At 41.1% G+C, this 19,442-nt stretch overlaps 2 protein-coding genes across 3 annotated transcripts in view; both read right to left on the reverse strand.

Moving 5' to 3' along the window:
* Positions 1–1,975, reverse strand: part of ptgfrnb (prostaglandin F2 receptor inhibitor b) — a 79,389-nt gene extending 77,414 nt beyond the window's left edge. Inside the window, exon 1 of one of the 2 annotated variants that reach the window (XM_084922670.1) lies at positions 1,572–1,975. In XM_084922670.1, coding sequence (XP_084778796.1) covers positions 1,572–1,617 — 46 coding nt within the window. In that variant the 5' untranslated portion in view covers positions 1,618–1,975. The remainder of the gene's footprint in view (positions 1–1,571) is intronic. The other variant, XM_084922671.1, reaches the window with a different exon arrangement.
* Positions 1,976–6,235: 4,260 nt separating this feature from the next.
* On the reverse strand, positions 6,236–16,325 carry LOC146360815 (immunoglobulin superfamily member 8-like). Its single transcript, XM_084922672.1, has 8 exons — positions 16,228–16,325; positions 13,434–13,546; positions 12,804–13,062; positions 10,346–10,753; positions 9,928–9,981; positions 8,393–8,490; positions 7,735–7,776; positions 6,236–7,568 (listed from the first exon to the last, which is right to left on the reverse strand). Exons 1-8 carry the CDS (start codon positions 16,271–16,273, stop codon positions 7,497–7,499), a joined length of 1,092 nt encoding a protein of 363 aa, XP_084778798.1. The 5' UTR covers positions 16,274–16,325; the 3' UTR covers positions 6,236–7,496.
* Between the last annotated feature and the right edge of the window lie 3,117 nt (positions 16,326–19,442).

Below are 19,442 nucleotides of genomic sequence, written 5' to 3' on the forward strand. Positions count from 1 at the left end.
TGAGTTTGCAAAGATCGAGGAGATTGAGGAACTCATCCCCAGCTCCAGGATGAAACACTGGAGCTGGATTCATCCAGTGTCAGGGTTAAGACTTTCTAAACTTTCATCGATGACTGTTAATTAAACACTAATAGATGGATCAGTTGTCCCGTTATCCTAGATTTAATTTTGATGGATTTGCACTTAAGAGGCTTCCTCCTCTTTATGGGTGTGGCTGTACATGGGACATTTGGGAAACCTAAGGTGGGACCAGGCTCTGTAGGGACTACCTGAGGTCACACAGCAAGTGATCTTTAAGCCCTGCAACCAGAAACAGATCAATAGTCTGTTATGTGATGTTGTGTTACCTGAAGCCTGAAAGTATTTTGCATATTATAGTCGCTTTCTCCTTGTGTGGAGTCAGAATACACACAGCATGAGCGCTGGCAGCATCTGATCATCTTACACTGCACTAATTTAAGCCAAGTCCCCAACTCTCTCTCTCTCTCTCTCTCTCTCACACACACACACACTGGAGAAACCCTGTGGCAGTCACGGTTATGCTCATAAACATATGGCAACTGCAGTATCCAGGTATGCCAGTGAACAGGCCCTGGTTTGTCCCTGTGGAGAAAACCAGCCTAACACCGGCTTGGTCTGGCTTGGCACTTTGGCTCAGACCAGTCTGATGTGATTATAATAATACAGCTCATCATTATGGCCAGGCCGTGACTTCTCAGCAGGCTAATGGGACCATGTCAACTCATGTTGGCTAATTGGTCTTAATGGGAGCACAGTTTGCTAGGCTAATGAGAGGCTGAACAGGACAGAGACTGAGAGACAGAAGAACACCCGAAACTTGAATTTTTTCCTTATTAGTCCCTTTTTTTCCCCCTAAGCTCTACCGTTAAATAGAATAAAGTATTTAAAACACGTTTACATAATTTTATTTAAAAAAATACACACTAAATAAATTATCACTGGTGGAAATGACTTCAAAACGTTAGCTTAACGCACCTGTATGAGAAGGTCGACACTGAAAAAAAAAAAAAAAATGTTTTTATGGAGGAAGTAGGTGCAATTTTTTACCGTGACGAGCTTCATTTAAAAACAATACATTTTTACGTAACTCTATCAGTCACACCCAGCCGCGTCTCAGATAACAACTCGGTCCTTTATTTTCAATCTTTTGGATTGACTTTTCAATTCGGCTTAACCCAATACACCAACCGACACTTTTGTTTCACTGAAATTTCAAGTTTTTAAGGAGGCTAGCTTGCTGCCCTCGCAAACTTATTCCATCCAAATCCACAGCACTAGCAGCGGGAGCCAGTTGCAAAGTTACAAATCCATTACAAATAAGTGATAGTTGATGGGTTGGCTGTATGCCGAATTATATAGGTGGTGTTAAATATGCGGAAAATGGTTTAAATTATGTTTTAAAATGGATGTTCGCTGATAGACAACCGAAATATATTAAATTGTCAGATTTCAAAACGGAGTACAACACTGGCTTCTCGCGACCAGAGAATGCCGACATCTATCGGAGTTAATTGGCCATCAATATAGTCAAGCAAAGAAATGTCTCTTACCGAGCATCAAAAGCCCGAAAGCGAATGCGAAAAGACACTTATCCATGTTCCCTCGTCTCTTATTCCCCTCTTATCCTTTTTCCTTAATTTCCCCCCGCTTTCTTTGTCCCGCGTTGGGGGTAAGACCAGTCCTCTCCCGCCGCTGCCGGGCAATCCAATAAAACTCTCAGATGTGTGCAGTCAGTCCGCACCGCACACCGGGCGGAGCCGCTACGCAAAACGGATGCACACACCGCGGTTTCTGATCCAGCGAGCCGAAAGTCCGGGTCCGGGGGGAGAGCGTTTACATGACACTTACACTGAACCGGTGTAACGTGTGTCTCTGTGTGTGGGAACTGGGACGAGCTACATAGAGAGGGGGGTGAGGCTGATAGAGGTGAGAGAGAGAGAGAGAGAGAGAGTGGCCGGAAGTTAGGTGACGGTCTGGAGGAGGGGTGGAGGGAAACAGGGAGGTCCCAGGTGGAGAGAGAGATTCCCACATCATTCTTGCTGTGCCACAAGTTTTAATAGCGAAGATCGCAGTCTGTGTTACACGTCGGGCACAGTCCAGTGATGATACGATGGATTTCTCCATCACAGAGCTTCAATTACAGCAGCTAAATCTCCAGCGATTATCCTTTAATATCGACCTACCAGCCCAGGCTAATACAGCAGCTCCTTGTGTATAATAATTGATACATTTGATTGATTTCTCTCTACAGTAATGTTGCTTTCATGATGTGTTGAAATTGATACTTTGATACCCAGGATGCTTTATGATAATGATAATAATAATAATAATAATAATAATAATAATAATAATAATAATAATAATAAAGCTTATTTGGAAAATAACTATAAACATTTGAAAATCGGCAGTGATAAAGGGCCAGTACACTAAATTAGGAGTACAGAGAAAGGTCGGGGTGGGGGGGGCACCTAGGAATTTATGGCACAGGCCACAGGAGAAGTGTAAAAGGAAGGTGGGGGCTGAAACTTCTACTGTTAACATGATTCCTCAGGTCTTCCAAAGGCAATCTATTGTTATTTTTACTATTATATAGGCAATATGGTCATTATAGTCAGTTCCATGCACAAACCGCATATATTTGGAGGCTAAAAGAATCCGCAAAAATCTATGTACTTCCCTTCCAAAACGAATATGCCTGCCGCCTTGTTTGCATGCTAACATTTCTCCCATTTTCATTTTCCCTGCGGCCTGCCCTTTCACCAGCGCTGACACATCCCAGTTGTCAGTTACAGTCCTGTGGCCAAGCCCATGCTGTCTGCTTACACAAAGCCACTGGGCAGGGCAAAGTTCACAGCTCAGTCAGCCTCTCCACTAGCAAGGAGACAGAGAAAGAAGCAAGGGGCCAAGAGGAGGTGAGGACTTTGGTTTTGCAACCTTGGGGTCAAGGGTTAAGACTTCGTAGGTCATCTGCGTTGGTGCTTTCTAATTTTAAAGTGTGCGTGTGCAGCCTGCTACTGTATGTGGTCCAACACCGGAGACTCTGTTGTCGCACAACATCTGTTCAATCTGACACATACACGCAGGACACACGCAGGTTTATGTTATTGCACCACTGCTCTATCAGTTATTAACTAGGTCATGGAGTCTTGGCATCACCTCTGGTTTCACTGACAGTTATTCCAACCAGCAACCTCAGTTATGATTCGTTTTAGACCGTATGAAGTCACTTATTCAGAAAATATGGAGCTAGAACACCACCTTCTGGTCACGGGGAGGAACACTGATAGAAACACATAAAGAGAGACGAAAACAGGGAAACATAACTGGAAAATATAACCAAATCCAGGGACTGTAGATGATCTGAAGGTGAAAGTTTTACCCTGCTAGGATATTATCAGGTACCAGATCAATTCAGTTAATGACCACCCGTGACATCACAGCCAGTACCCTTACTGTTATGTGTGTTTCCCTGTGAAAGAATGTGTGCGTATTTCACTGAAACACACTCCTGTACACACCCACTGCCACATGACTTGCCTCAGAGCTGGTTATGGTGGACACTTGCATGTCTGTGGGTAGATATTGTCTTAAGAATGCAGTGTGGACACTTTACAGGGTGGGGGAGAGGGTACACTGTTCCTCTTACCTATCACAGGGCTAACACAGAGTGAAAGACAGCCAGTCACGCCCACATTCACACAGCTTTGAATCACCAACTGATACATGTGTTTGTATCTGTATAGAGGCCACCCAGGTGCAGGGAGACGGAAAGGCTCCAGCTGGCTCATGGATTCAAACCCAGGATCTTCTTGCTGTGAGGCGACGGTGCAAACCAGCCGAGCACCATGCCACCTGCACAAAGAGGTCAAATTCAAGTGTGGCATGAGAACTCATAGACGTGACAGCTGATCTCACTGGAACAAAGTCTCTCTTGTTTTTCTGTTATTTTTCACTTTGAACAGTGTCTTCAGCGTGCGAGGCAGGCTGTGTACACAGAAGCTGATCCACTGTGCACTCGTTTGGTCTTACAGAGTATTACAGAACTTCAAATATATTCTGTTTTTTTTTCTGCTTACATTCTGTTACACACCAAAGCTCAGTGTGTACATACTAACAAATGTCATGTGTAAGTCTTCTCCAACACTGCACATTGTTTTTGATCCAGGATTGTTTACATGGATTTCTACCAGCTAGCTGCCTTCATGCATGCTGCATCTAGCTGACTTTTTTTTTTGCTTTTCATTGGAAGAGTAACAACGTGTCCCCTGCATCCACTCACATGCATGTATCCTTGCCCACAAGAAGTATTACCAGAGGAATGCATTAAGATATTGTATCAAATCCTGGACAGCACTACTTCTGCATGCAAGTCCCTCAATAAAGCCACAGCATATAATTTCCCATCACTATCATGTACACTGGATGGAGGTAATATTGCCTTAAAACAGAATAATCTCTTCAGGAATCAGGATGGAGATGTTTCATCAGGTCTAAGAAACCTCTTTTCTTATTGATTCGCAGCGAGTTTTCCTTCTCCAGGGAACATTTTGGGAAGTGTAGCTAAATCCTTCCAGCCAAATAGACCCCAAAGAATAAAAGAGTATCTCCTAAATGTAGGGGTTAATGCAGGGGTGTCAAACATTAGGCCCACGGGCCAGAATTGGCCTGGCAAAGACTCCAATCTGGCCTACTGGATTGCTTTTGAAAATGTGAAGGAGGGCAGAAATTTTGGACTTTTAACCATATTTTTTCATTTTACAGGTTTTCCTGCTAATATATCCCTCCACTGTGAACATTGAAACATCTAAATATTTAAGAAATATTTAATTGTATTTATTTTATACAATCTAAGCCCCCAAACAGTCCTGCTGACACTTTTTCTTTCATTTATTGCAACAACATTTCTTGCATGTGGAAAAAAGTAAGACGTACTTTTAAAACTGCACTTCTTTTTCTTAGATGAAATATCTCAGAGATTTAAATGTGCAGTTAAACTTGGTCCGACCGTCTTAAATGTTGTGTCATTAAAAAAAAAGTTTATTAACGGTAATTAATGGTTTATTCCTTTATTCCTTGAACAAAATAAAAGAATAAATGATTAGCTGTTGATTATGAGCTACAGAAGAATCTAAATCATCCTCCCTCCCTCGCTCTGACAGGAAAAAAACAAAAAAAACAAAACAATTTCCTGTAACAGATTTTTTCTATTAAACTACACCTTCCTAGTACCAGGATGGACCTTCTGTGTAAACTGTAGCCTCAGTTTCCTGTTCTTTGAAAGGGGCGGCACCCGGTTTTGTTTTTTTGCTGATGTACGTGGTGTACCTGCTTCAAGGAGATGGGCTACAATAGATCTAAGTAATACCTACATGAAAAACCTCTCTCTCTCTCTCTCACACACACACACACACTTGACAGTGAAGTTGCTGAATGGTTGACACAAATCCACTACTGCAAAATGTTTCCAGTTTTAAAGACAAGTCCACTTTGTTTTTGAAGCTTTCTGTTCTGTGTATTTATTTGTTTAACATTAGCACTCGCTACAGACACATTTTGTTCTTCTTCACGGTTTAAGCAGTTTTACATGTCAGTAACACATTTTTACAAATACTGAATATCCAACCCCCCAAATTGAGAAACAAACAAAAACATTCACTAATATCGTAATATCGATCAAGAGTTGGGTGTTTGTCTTGTAATTGGAAGGTTGCCGGTTCGAGCCCCGGCTCGGACAGTTTCGGTTGTTGTGTCTTTGGCCAAGACACTTCACCTACCGCCTACTGATGATGGCCAGAGGGGCCGATGGCGCGATATGGCAGCCTCGCCTCTGTCAGTCTGCCCCAGGGAAGCTGTGGCTACAACTGTAGCTGCCTCCACCAGTGTATGAATGTGAGAGTGAATGAAAAGTGTATTGTAAAGTGCTTTGAGGGCTATATAAATGCAATCCATTATTATTATTATTATTATTAATATGTGTATTTAATCTCACAGATAGAATATAATAATTGTGATAAATCCTTTAATCTTTAATTACTTTAACTGTGGTTTTTTATTTTCCGTAACAGTTTTTAAATAATTTCACACCTTAAAAAAGAATCTTTATTTCATTCTAAAGATAACCTTTAATGGTCTTTAAATAAAAGAAATAAAAGAAATTCATTCAAAGGTAGATGCAGATATTCCTTTAAATCACTTAATCAAGCAATTATGATTCCCATATTCATATCTACCCTCCATATAATTCCTTATCTCAAGATAAAATTGAGTAGCTTTTCCCCCCTGATGTATTTCACCTTAAATTCATTAGGTGGCAGAAATGTCCAAAATCTGCTTCTGTTTGCTGATCTGCAAAACTTCAAACCAAGTTTTACTGAGTTTTTTAATCACAGATTTCATATCCGGAAACAAAACAAAACAACAACAAAGACTCAGTTTTACAGATAATAATAATAATGAAGCAAACATTCATACAGGAACAAATTAACTTGGATTAAAGCACCATCTAACATGACAGGTCAAAGAACTTTGAGAAGTGTAAACAAACAAATTATAAAACACAAGACAGACAATATAAAAACTTAAAGCTTCAGCATTCGTTTTCAAAATGTTAAAAGCTGCAAAGAATTCATGCTCAAAATGTTGAATATGAAATAAATTAATCATTAAAAAATTAATTAAATAAAATGTAAGAAAAAATAGTAAAAGAAACAACTTTTAAACTGTTTAAAGAGTTTTTAATCATTGCTAATGTCCTTATTTTTACTTACATTTATAAAATGCGTATAGCATTTCAAAATTTGTTTATGTTTGTTATTTTGCCTCCAAAAGTTCCATAAAGTCATCAAATTTATTCACATGGCTGGCTGTGTTCATTTACTAAATCTTGCTCCTCTGCAGCTTTAAGAAATTTCACACAGATTTGAAAGATGTTTCTCAAATTGGACAAGTTTTGGATATTAAATATTAAAAACACAGATAAAACTGCAGATTCTTTGTTGGGGCTGCGTGTCTGCACTGCAGATGACCCTTAGGCCCCCTCAACAAAGTCAAAGTCAGCCCCTCTCAGCTGAATTCTACAAGTCAAATTCATTCCTACAATTTGGTAATGAAAAACTAAACACCCACGTCGCTGATAAATTATTGATGTGCAAGCTCACAAGTGATTAAAAGTGTGTTCAGGTATAATTAAAAAACACTGTTACTGTGTCCAGAACTAATGATAACATCTTAAAAATTAAACATTTCAGACCGTTTAAATTTAACAAAAGAAACATATGAGAACCAGAAAAATCTCATTGAAATGCTGCTGCAGGATGGTAATGCACAATAAAGGCAGTACTGAAACATAAAGCTCACTTCTTTGGAATAAAAAAAAAACCAGAGCAACAAAGACACATAATTAAGAATTTTGTTGTGATATTTCATCCTGTTACTTCAATACTTCAATCACATTAGGTTGTACAAGAACAGCAAACCTACTCTTCTTCCTTTGGGGTCTCATGGTCTTGTCTGCAGGGCAAATTACCAGTATCCAGACCTTCCAGTTCCTGAACACAAGAACACATTTCAGTCTACATCATTATCCTCATTAACAGTTACTTACAGATTAGCTGTAGAGTACACATATTTACTCCGAAGATCTGTGAGCACAGGCAGTAACAAACAAGCTACAGCAAACACACAGATTACTGCTTGGGTTTCATTGTGACTTACATTGTTGACGTCCTGGTTTGTCTTTACTTTGGTGCTGAAGAACTACAGAAAAATGTAAAATATGTTTCGTCAAAAACAGTCTGCTGTTTACTGGAGTGTTACTGTGACCAACAACATCTCTCTGTCAATGCAAGTTTCAAGTCAAGTCAGCTCATAGGATTAAAAATAAAACCACACTGAACAAGTCAAAGCTAAAAGTCCCGATTCAGAGACAACTCAATGCTAAAAACAAGCAAAACCTGAATCAACCATTAAAAATATTGGGGTGGCACACCAACAGAATTTACAGCTTTAATATGCTGTCAGATACAGGTTACTAGAAAAATATGGCAAAAGAGAGAGAAAAATAACATAAATAACAAGTTCATGCTTCAACTCATTGTAGGGAGTCTTCCTCTTTATTGTGCTCAAGTTTATTAGATTTATTACCAACATAGTCTTGTCAGACTAATGGGGGACAACAAATTATGGGGGCTGCCCCACCGGCCCCCATTGGTGCTGCATTACATTTATGATAAGAGGAAGTTAAATAAATATGTGGTAAAATGTTGCGTAGGTTTGGAAGTGATCAATAACACTCAGTCTGACTGTCTCTCCTCCTTTAAATACCAGAATTCACTCAGAATCCTTTCAGCACTAAAGGAGAAACAGGACCCACCTCCTCTCTGATGAACATACTGGTGATGATGAGACAATAAAGGCTGAGGAAGCTGCTCACGATGTAACACGGCGTGGAGTCATGTAAGATTACAGGCTCTGTGGAGGTCAGAGTCAATGGTTAAACAAAGCGCAAACATGAGCAAAATCTGAAGAAATGTTAAAAGGAGACTGGTGTAGATATTACTTTTTCCTGCTGTATATTATTACTGCTGAAATAAATTAATTGGGTCTGGGGCATGACTGACCTTGTGACCATCTTAAATTGCAGGGAAAAGAAACAATAAACACAACAAAAATGCAAAATTCCAGGTCCAAGTGTCATACAAAAAATAAAGACTGAAGTGTTTCGAAACACTTTTTTTAATCTTTTTTTTTTGTTTACCTGAAAAAATACTCGAGCTAGGTCCTTCGAACTTGTTAAGATTATGCTAAAGAGCCTCTGAAGCCAGTAATGACACAAAACAAAACATGGAAGTAGGAGATAAATATCTGTGTGTGGTTTGTGCTTTGCTTTGCTCTGCAGGAGCTGATTGAAGTAATAGACTGCATGAGCAACACCTGGGCCCAGTGAGCTATGAAAGCTCCGCCCCTTCTGCAGCAGGTCTCTCAGTTGCTCTCTGCTCACTGCCTTGATTTGGACAACAGCTTCATAGACTGGATTGGCTCAGACTGCAACCATATTGAAAATTTGTGGCCTACACTTTAAAGCCAGGTTTGTGCCTGGAAACCAAGCAGTTTAAATTAATTCTACCAATTCTGCCAGAAGAGCGGTTTAATATCCTCCCTAACATTTGCTTATGGGCACAATACCAAAAGTAGAACTCAGGCTGATTTGACTGTTTGATTTCTTGGCAATACAGAGGTTCTAGTATTTTCTTAGTGCTAGACTCATCAAAGTATCACTAACATTATCATAATTCTGGATGTCCAGGAGGACGGGGCTATGGCTCACTACACCCTCTAGCACAGGGGTGGGCAATTCCAGGCCTCGAGGGCCGGTGTCCTTAGATCTCACCCTGGGTCAACACACCTGAATCAAATGATTAGTTCATTACCAGGCCTCTGGAGAACTATAAGACATGTTGAGAAGGTCATTTAGCCATTTGAATCAGCTGAGTTGGATCAAGGACACATCTAAAGCCTGCAGGACACCGGCCCTCGAGGCCTGGAGTTGCCCACCCCTGCTCTAGCAGATCATTACATGAAGGAACCTTTTAAATACAGGTGTACACACGGGTGCTCACACAAACAAACTACACCCTTTTTGGCTGCTACCTCAAAGCACACGCTGCGCTGTCAATTTTACGTGCTGCACAATAATATTTAATATTTAGTATTTGCTGTTATATTCACATAGATCATCGAGATTATGTTGTTTATTATATTGCTCTCTTTTTCTTTGCTTGTTTTCTCTTTTTTCTTTCTCAACAGGTGATCCAGGTGATTGATATATGTATGTTTTGTCTGTTTGTTTTGTTGGTTTTTGGTTTTTGCCCTTTGTCACCGTCCCTCTTCCCCGCTCTTTTTCTTTACCTCTTTCTTTCTCCCGTTTCTTTTCCCCAGTCACGTCTGTCCCATGTTCAGCAACTGAAAATAAAATAAACAATAAAAGCAAAGGTGAATCAAATAGACCAATACGGCAAGGCTGGGATGGTCCATTTGGTAAAGTAAATCCGTTGGGCAACTTTCTTTGCCTTTAGACAATAATTCTGATGGCAAAAGAGCCAAACGGGACAGGCGAAACCCCCCCCCCCCCCCCCAACATTATCTTAATTCATTCAAGCAGGTCATGTATAATTGTGATGAAGCTTATTTCCAATATATAGTAATTGTAATATTACCAGTATTCATATAATTTGGTAGAATTGGTCTGAAAAATGTAATTCAAACAGAAAAGCAACAATGGTGCCTTTAATGGTGTAACCAGTGCTTCATACATGTGTCCTCTTACTTGTAGGAGTAACTGCAACGGTTCCCATCTCTTTGTTACTCTCCACGATTTTTATCCAATTTCCTCCACTTTCGTGCGTCCACTCCGTCCCATTGCATTCATAATTCCCTTCATTGGACGTCGTCATTCTGGAAATCACCAGTTCAAACACTCCATTCCTGCCAGGGACCAATCGGATGCCTCCGTCTGCATAACGCCGGGCAAACCTGGCCCCCGTGACCACATCCCCCTGAGGACCAAACGTCAAAATCTCCTCTGACGTCGTCCCCTTCTTCACCGACCAGGTGACAGACAGGTAGGTGGGGTGGATGAGCTCCCGGGTGACGTTGCAGGAGAGAGTTAGGTCACTTCCCTCAACGATGACAGGGGGCGGGGTCTTAGGGGACACCTTGAGCGTGTTAGGAATGACTGACGGGAAAACAAAACAAAAAAACATTTTCACACACAAACAATGTTATAAAAAGAAAAAAAAACTAGTAGTAAAAATATTGACTTTATAAAGTAGCATGTGCCAAGATAGCCTCTACAGCAGGGTTGGGCAATCAATTTTCCCAAGGGGCCTTGTGAAGGACCCTCTGAAGTCTAACATCCACAACTTTAGGATATCATTTTTTAATTTTGTGTTTCAAAAAAGCCTTCCTGGAGGCGTTCCAGGCAATGGTGGAGCCATCCTGGTGGCCGGCTGAGGAATAGGTTTTCTGGCTGCTCCCGCTGTTGTCGGATGAAGCCCAGGTGGCAGACGTCCTTTCTGGACCAGTCCCGGCCCCACAAAGGAGGCCCCCAGGCCTGCCACCACCTGTCTGCCCCGGGACTGCAGAGCAGAGGCAGTTCACACCCACTAACCCCTTCTCCTCTTGGTTTTCTTCAGATCATGGCCGCTACGGACACCACACCCAACATACTGGGGGCAGCCCTCCCCCGGTTCAGGAAAGACGTGCCAAGTACCGGTAAGGTGGCAACGGGGTACAAACCAGGCTCTGGTAGATTCGGGCTGTATGCAGACCCTGGTCCACCAAACCCTGGTTCGCACAGGGGCATTGCTGGAGGCAGAGTGGGTGACAGTGAAGTGTGTGCATGGGGACATTCACAAATATCCCTTAGATATAAGGGGGAAATGCATAGACTGAAGACTGCGGTTAGTTCACGCCTGACGCACGCCAGATTGGCCCGGGTTCAGTAGATTAATAGGGCAGTGTGTCCGGGTGCATTGACGGCCGTTAGGGACATGCGGGGTCTGCCCTGCACTAAGCGGTGATACGGGGTCATCCGACATCGGCTCTGGGAAGGAGAAGGAGAAAGCCCTGGAATCACTCCACAGAATATTTTCTACTGGAGCTGTCTTGTGTTGACACTCTACACTCAGCCTTCGACCAGGTGAGAAGAATTGATGGTCAGATGGTGCACCCCGAAGCAGCGCTGACATTTCTGCATTTTGTATTGATTAGGGACAGATTGCATCGAGTGAGATGAGACACTCGCACAGAGGAGGAACACATCCAGTTGTTGGTGCCTTGAAGCCGCTGGGAAATGATTTTCCAGGTGGTTCATTACAACCCAATGGCCGGTCACATTGGGTATGACAAAACTCTAGATTGAATAATGGCTCAATTTTATTGGCCGGGCAGATGTGCACCAATAGCGCTTGCCCTGCCCAGAGAGTCAGCTGGTTAACCAGCCAGTCATACAAAAAGGGCTTTTGTGCCCTTTACCATTAATGGATGTCCCATTTGAGCACATGGGCCTGGACCTTATCGGGCCATTTCACTGGAGTGCACGTGGATATTGCTTTGTATTAGTTCTGGTGGATTATGCAACAAGATACCTGCACCATTTGTGCTAAATCACAACAACATTTGCTTTATAATGCAAAGTAAAGAACCGGCAGTATAAGGGCTCTAACAGATGATCCCTTATGAATAGCAATGATGGGAAGCAAAAACTCTCTTAATAGGAGGAAACTTCGGGTAGAACCAGGCTCAGGGAGTGGCAGCCATCTGCTGCCACCAGTTGAGGCTGAGGGGAAACCCCCTTTGTGAGCATTAAGTCAGTTTCTATAGGGACAGCTCAAACGCTTGACAATGCTTTTATACTGTGTATAAACTGGAAGCTATCTCCTCAGTTTTAACTTGATTTTACAAGGTTTGAGTGTTACAAGGTAAAGTACATCATTGCACAGCAGAGGTTAGTACTATGGCTCAAAAAACCCCGTCAGTTCTTCAAATAATATTGGTATAAGATACTTTACAGTAACATTTTTTGTTTTTTATTATTATGTGCAAATAGAAATAATTTATGGTTTCCAAAGACAGCTAGTATGCTTAGATATGTACTGTATGAGTGCCTGGATTTAAAGGTTTTTATTTTTTTGATCAGACATTTGTTAAATTTAACATTTGTTCAGGATTTAAACCTCTTTATTAATAGGTCAGAATGGTTAAATATACACACGCTTTCATACCAGTGAGTTGGACCTGAGCCATATAATTTCCACTGATGACGTAGTCGGTGCTCGGTGTTTGACACTCGTAGAAGCCAGCATCCGTCAACTTCACCTCAGCAATCTTCAGCTCCACCTCATTGTCTTGGAAACGCACCATCGATATGTTGCCGGATGCCACGCGCTTGCTGTAAGTCTGGTCGGAGTAGCGAGAGTCGAAAGAGGAGATTATCTTTGTCTTCTGCCCTTTAGCATCCTTTAACATATTCCATTCAAAATCCTGCAGGAAAAGAGAGGAACAAAGACGATGTGAATGTTATATTAGGACAAACTTTTAACAACATTCAAACTTGAAGCAGAGGAGCATATGTTTTCTAAAAAAAACAAAACAATAATAATAAAAATAATAAAAATTTATGTGAGGGACCAAAGTCTCACACATGACATTCTTGATATAACTGAAAATAAGCTCACAACAAATCCACTATTAGTTCATTTTTGAGGCATGTTCGACAATGTAGACAATGTTCAACAGTTTGAGGAAGAAACTAAAATAATGTGTGTGTGTGTGTGTGTGTGTGTGTGTGTGTGTGTGTGTGTGTGTGTGTGTGTGTGTGTGTGTGTGTGTGTGTGTGTGTTTGGGGAAATGACCTGCTCACTAGGTCCTGTGTATTCTTTGACATCACATCTGATGGAGACTGGCTGGCCCTCCACCCGGATTAATGGACCAGGAGGCACCGTCACCACACGGGCCGAGCACCCACCTTGAAGGACAGAGAAAACATTTTAAAAGATTAAAAGTCTATAACAGAAAAAAATAGGTGTGGAAGCTGAGTTGGACTCTGAAACCTCTAAGATGAAAGAAAATCCTTCTATATATGAAGCAAAAATAGAATTTACATGAAGAATACGCTGTATTTATATACATTTGCCCCTCAGTACAACAGACTATTGAGGTCATATTGGAGTTTGCTGGGCCTGTAGCAGCTTGAATAAGGTAATGATATGTTTGACAATGACACTGATGTTCAATGTTTTAATCATGGACAGTCAGGTGTACTGAAAGCCACACTGGCTGATTTGCAACAAATCCTGGCTGAAGAACAGGAAGCCAAGCTTGGTCAGTGTGTGACCACACCTGGCATCCAGACCAGCATGAGGAGGAGCAGCCAGGCTGTTGTGGCTGTGTGTGGTTCTTCCACATTTTTCCACAACAAAAGAGACACCAAACAAGGCTCAATAGCAGAAATAGCTGTTTTGGCACTGGCACTTTCCTTAGAAATGCGACATCACTGAAGGTGAAATAAACAGGCCTTTGTCTCATATGCCACCTTGCTGAGGTAACACTTGAAACAGGTGAGGTGCTGGGTGAAATGCGTCCTCCAGGATGCTGCGGGCTTTACTGTGGCAGTGAGACCTGTAGAGCTCCTCTAAGAAGAGGAGAGCACTGTGCTGATGACTTTCTGGGGTCATCCTGTGCAGGCAAATCTCCTCGTCAGCCCGGGTTTTTAGTTTGGCAGATACCCAGATGCATTTGTCAGTGGCGATGGTGTTCGTGGAGTGCTTGATGTAGGAGACCTCAGATGGAGTGTACTCATCCAGGTTTCCCCAGAATAAAAAATACTCTTACATCTACAGACTTTACGTAACAGGTTTCAGAAATTGCAAACTTATTTTAATACAGATTTTACTTGCTGTCAAATCTTGTTTTTTTTTTGTTGTTTTTTAAAATTATTTGTTGTTTGTGGTTGTATTTTGCTGTTTTTTATATTTTAATTTATTAGAATCAATTTTAATCTGATGTTTTATTGATGTCTTTTTCTCTTTGTGTGTGACCTTGGGTTTTAGAAAGGTGCCCTCAAATAAAACGTTTTATTATTATTATTAATATTAGAAATTATTAAGCTTTAGCAGTCAGCAGAGGTCTACAAACGAGGAAGCATTTTTACAGAGCAAGAAGAAATCTTCTATTTTTAAACGTAAACCAGAAATCTGGCCACAACGTCAAGAAAAAGCACGGTGTGCATGTATGAGTCAGCCTGCTGAATGTTTTCTGTTTCATAAGTGACAAAACTTCATAAAAGCCACATTATGTTTCACTTCACTGTCTGTCAGCAGTAGTCTACAGTTTAAGCTGTCTTTATCTTCACATTAGGGATGGATAGTTGACATGTTGGTCTCAAGAAAGTCTCAAGAAAATGCAACTAATGCAAGTTACTATCATGTGACCAACCACCAACATCTTTCCGATTTAATTCAAAGTATTTTAAAACAAAATTTGAAAGTGAAGAAAATTCACACATTTGCAATACCAGGTCAAAGAACTCAGATGCAGCTCCAACAGTCCACTCGGGGTTTCTGAACTTCACCTTCAACAGATGTTTTAAGTGTCCACTTGTTTGTAATTGATGGATTTGCAACAACGAACAAACACAAATCCCAAAATTGCAGCACCTTTTTTTTTTTAAAGAAATAAAACCACTAAAACATTTTGGTGGTGCACTCAAAAATATCAAAACAGAAACCGTTAAAAAGGAAAAAAATGCAGATGCTTTATGGCTCGTTACAGGATAGGAAAATGAAAGTCTGGTGGTCACAGTAAAAGGGGAAGTACATTAAAGAGGCTTCCTCCTCTCCCAGAGTACTAATGTGATGTGTAATGGGACAGTTCCTATAGGGCATATATTCAGGTATGCCAGTGAACAGGTCCTGGTTTGTCCCTGTGGAGAAAACCAGGGAAACCAGGGATCTGGCCGAGCCTGATCATAATAATACAGCTCATCTTTATGGCCGGGCCATCACTTCTCATGAGGTTAATGGGACCATGTCAACTCATGTTGGCTAACTGGTCTTAGTGGTAGTACAGTTCACTCGGGCTAATGAGAGGCTGAACAGGACAGAGACTGAGAGACATTTATTTTCAATCTCTTTGATTGACTTTTCAATTCGGCTTAATCCAACATACCAACCAAAACCTCTGTTTCACTCAAAAATCACCTTTTTTTAAAAAGCATTTCTTTAGTCTGTGACACTCACAAACTTCTTCCATTCAGATTCACAGCATTAGCACAGGCAGTTGAAAAGTTACAAATCAGTTGAATGTTAAATGCACTATTTTTTGTCAAACGATCTCCTGCCCAACACTGTTGCAGTTATTTACCAAAAATGACTGCGAGTACTTAAACTGTTTAGCACTTGTTTAGCTACAATAGCAAAATGAACTGATAAAGATGTATAAGACAGAGCAGGTAAATAATGCACAGTGATAATGATAGTTGCAAAAGATATCACTTATTTTTTATAAAACATCTTCCTAAATCCTGTTGACTATAAACACAACATAAAAATATTTTCAAAATACATCACTTTTTCTTTTCTTCCTTTTTTTTAAATAAAAGGGCACCAGCAGAGTTAATTAGCCACCAAGCAAAGAAGTGTCTCTTACTGAGCATGAAAATCCCAAAAGTGAGTGCAGTGACATAGTTTTCCATTTTCCTTCCACTTTTTTCCTTGTCCCTTGATTTCCACGTGTTTTCTCTGGAGGTAAGACCGGTCCTCTCTCACCACTGACACTTACCACTGTATGTGAGTGCAGGAAATGCGTGACAGCATGACAGAGAAGAGAGAGTCTGTGAGTGTGTGTCTGTGTGTGTGAGAGAGACAGTGGATTGTGGTCAACCACCAGACAGTTGCTTGGGGCCCAGACTAGTGCCAGTAGGTCTCTGACAGCAGAGACCTGGCCTCCCTAAAAGGACCCCACTCGTGCCTCTTACAGTTCAAGTGGCATTCATAGTTCTGTTTAAGTTAACGGCAGCTAGGAACAAGAATGAAAATTGAAAAGCAGAAAGAAAGAAGAAAAAAGAGGAAGAGGAGAAAAACCTAAATGCTGCCAGTTTATTCTTAACTTTAGGTGACAGACATTTCAGTGAGGAACCTTCCACCAGTTTAACACGAGCTAGTTTAACATTAATTAACTCAGAGCGGCCAGCTCTGTGTCCAGCTCTGGTGGCTGTAACATGACCGAGTGGCGTGCACACCTTCCTTGGTGGTGTCAGAATACTTGTATAACTGACCAATTCTCCCAGTCAACTGTTGCACGGGGTAGGTTTTTGGGGTGTATATAGGAAGGGGTGAGGGGGTAATATGGTGAAATCCTGTCCTGGTACAATACCACCATACACCCACAGCTCGCCATGCGTGCCTGATACACAGGGGCGGATCTAGAAGGGTGGCATGGGGTGGCAAGTGCCACCCTAAAATGATCTCTTGCCACCCTAAGTGCCACCATAGTTTTGCATATGACAGTGTTGTTTATTATAATAGCATAGCATTAGCACTTTGAGCATAGTTACAGTTAACAGTGAATATAAATGCTAAAACTGAATATATTGCATAGTGTTCCCCCCTCCACCATTAACAAATGGTTCAGCCCATATCACAGACTGTCTTTTTTCTAGTTTTCAGTAGCAAGATGCTTATGATTGTGCCAGAGCACATTTTGAACAACACCATGGGAATTTCAGATTTCACACAGGTGGTTGGTTGTTACACTCTGGAAATGGAATGAAGGTGAGTGTTATTAACCCTCTGGGGTCCACGGACTCGCTGCTCATCCAAATTACATGACTGATTTAAGCTGACATAGCAACAAGCTGCTGACATAGCAACAAGCTGCTGACATAGCAACAAGCTGCAGCCACGCTGAGTCTTTCAGCCCTTGTTGAAAGATTGGACTTCAACACAGATTTTTGTTCATGACAGTGCAGATTTCTGACATTTTGTGTAATTTAAGCATGTAACAATTAGATTTTTTTTTCTAACAAAAAACAGTGTGAAACTTAAGTCGCCAAAGTGCTTGCTCATAGGGGGTCATATGATTGTTGGGTTTTTCTCTGTATCTATGAAGCGCCTTGAGGCGACTTTTGTTGTGATTTGGCGCTATATAAATAAAATTGAATTGAATTGAATTGAATTGAATTTGTGTTTGTAAATGATCCGCCCCATGTTGGGTAGCTTTCTGGATTTTATACTTATTGGGCTACATATTTATTTATTTTATAGGCTATACAGTACACATGTTTTATGTAACTAAAGTGTTTAATTATGTGGGCTACAGAAAATAATTAAGTTATAGATGATATTTATATGAAAAATGTGTATACTTACTGCATTTGAATGTGTGTTTGTGAAAAAAAAGGCTTTGATTCTGCCACCCCATGTGATTTCTTTGCCACCCTAAGAAAATTTCTCTAGATCCGACCCTGCTGATACACCAGCTTAGCCCTGTCATGATTGCAAGCCCTTCATGCATACAGGGCAGCACATCCAGACACTGTCCCCTGGCACAAAGACCTGTCTTGGTACCTACTGGCTACTTTATTCTTTCATTACCCTACTTCATATTCATCACCTGCGGGCTCTGGTGAAAGTTTCAAAACTACAATGTTTAAAATAATTATGAAATCTGTACTGAGATGTTGCCACACAGTTAAATAATCTATGCCTAATAAGCACCCCACCTGGACAGCGCACAGCATTGTCTGGTTGTTGTAGATTGCCTCGATGGGTGGTGTCTTCTTGTTTAGCCCACAATACTTTGGCAGCCTGGGTGGTGTTTTGGACGTTGCTGCAGGCTGCCCTGAACTGGGGATGTGGGCCAGTAGAGGTGGGTTTGTTTTATTTTTATTTTTTTTATTTTGGAAGGTGACGATACACTATGGATTTGTTGTATTCAGCAAAATTATCATCCTCTCCACAAGTGAGCCATAGAGCCAGGGTGGGCTGACAATCTTGAACCATCACTGGCTGCTTCATCTGCTTCAGTTTTCCAGACGACAAACGTTCTGCTCAGTGGCTCTTTCTAGTTCTTGGGTCTCGCAATTTCCAGGCTAATCTTAAATCCCACTTTTGACACTAGTGTGGCAAGCTCACATCAAAGTGTTAAAATTTGCAATTCTTCTGATCAAAGACCGCTCAGCCTCAGAAATGCAGCTTTATTAGTGTTAACACATGCACACAAAAAGGAAATAGTGGCCCCGACGGTCAGCAATTGTCCCGGCAGTCTCAGACATTATGCATTTTAGAGCTCACATACTCATAAATATGGAGCTAGATTGCCATCTTGTGGCCAATAAGAGGAACGTTGATATAAATGCTCAAAACACAGGGTAGAATAACAGAAGGGAAACACTGAGGAGACTAAAAATAACCAAAAAACACCAAACTGGAGGTTGGCATATAACTAATACCAAACAGGAACCAACAACTTAGATGCTGAAGCAGTCGCTGCACCCGTGGCAGTCCTCTTAATCTGAAAAAAGTAGTGGAGCTCAAATTTGTAATAATCTCAGAAAAGCTCAGTCTAGTTTCAAAAAACTAGACTGAGCTTTTCTAGTAGTAATTTCTTGAGAGCTCCATTCATCCATCAATCCATCTTCTTCTATTTATCCAATTCAGGGAGTCATGGTTGGGCTTTAGCCTGTCCGGGCTGTTACAGGGTGAGGGGCGGGACCTTCAATAAATACGTGTTTAATCATATAGGCATATGAGACTAAAACTTCATAATGAGCAAGTTATATTTTTGTGTGCAGCGGGTTGGCATTGTGTGACATCGCTTTCCTGTAATCTGTTCATGGTGCAGGTGTGAAAGTTGCAATTGCA

Source organism: Perissodus microlepis, chromosome 23 (genome assembly GCF_051167445.1).
Source record: "Perissodus microlepis isolate ML-2025 ecotype Zambia chromosome 23, ASM5116744v1, whole genome shotgun sequence".
NCBI classification, from domain to species: Eukaryota; Metazoa; Chordata; class Actinopteri; order Cichliformes; family Cichlidae; genus Perissodus; species Perissodus microlepis.

Bases quoted from the DNA above. Each gene is read 5' to 3' on its own strand.
- LOC146360815 (XM_084922672.1), bottom strand. From the start codon at position 16,273: ATGGAAAACTATGTCACTGCACTCACTTTTGGGATTTTCATGCTCA. The intron at 9,982-10,345 runs GTAAGAGGACAC...TTTTATTTTCAG, and splicing joins CGTTGCAGTTACTCCTACAA to TTGCTGAACATGGGACAGAC. The intron at 7,777-8,392 runs GTGGGTCCTGTT...ATTTTTCTGTAG, and splicing joins GTATGTTCATCAGAGAGGAG to TTCTTCAGCACCAAAGTAAA.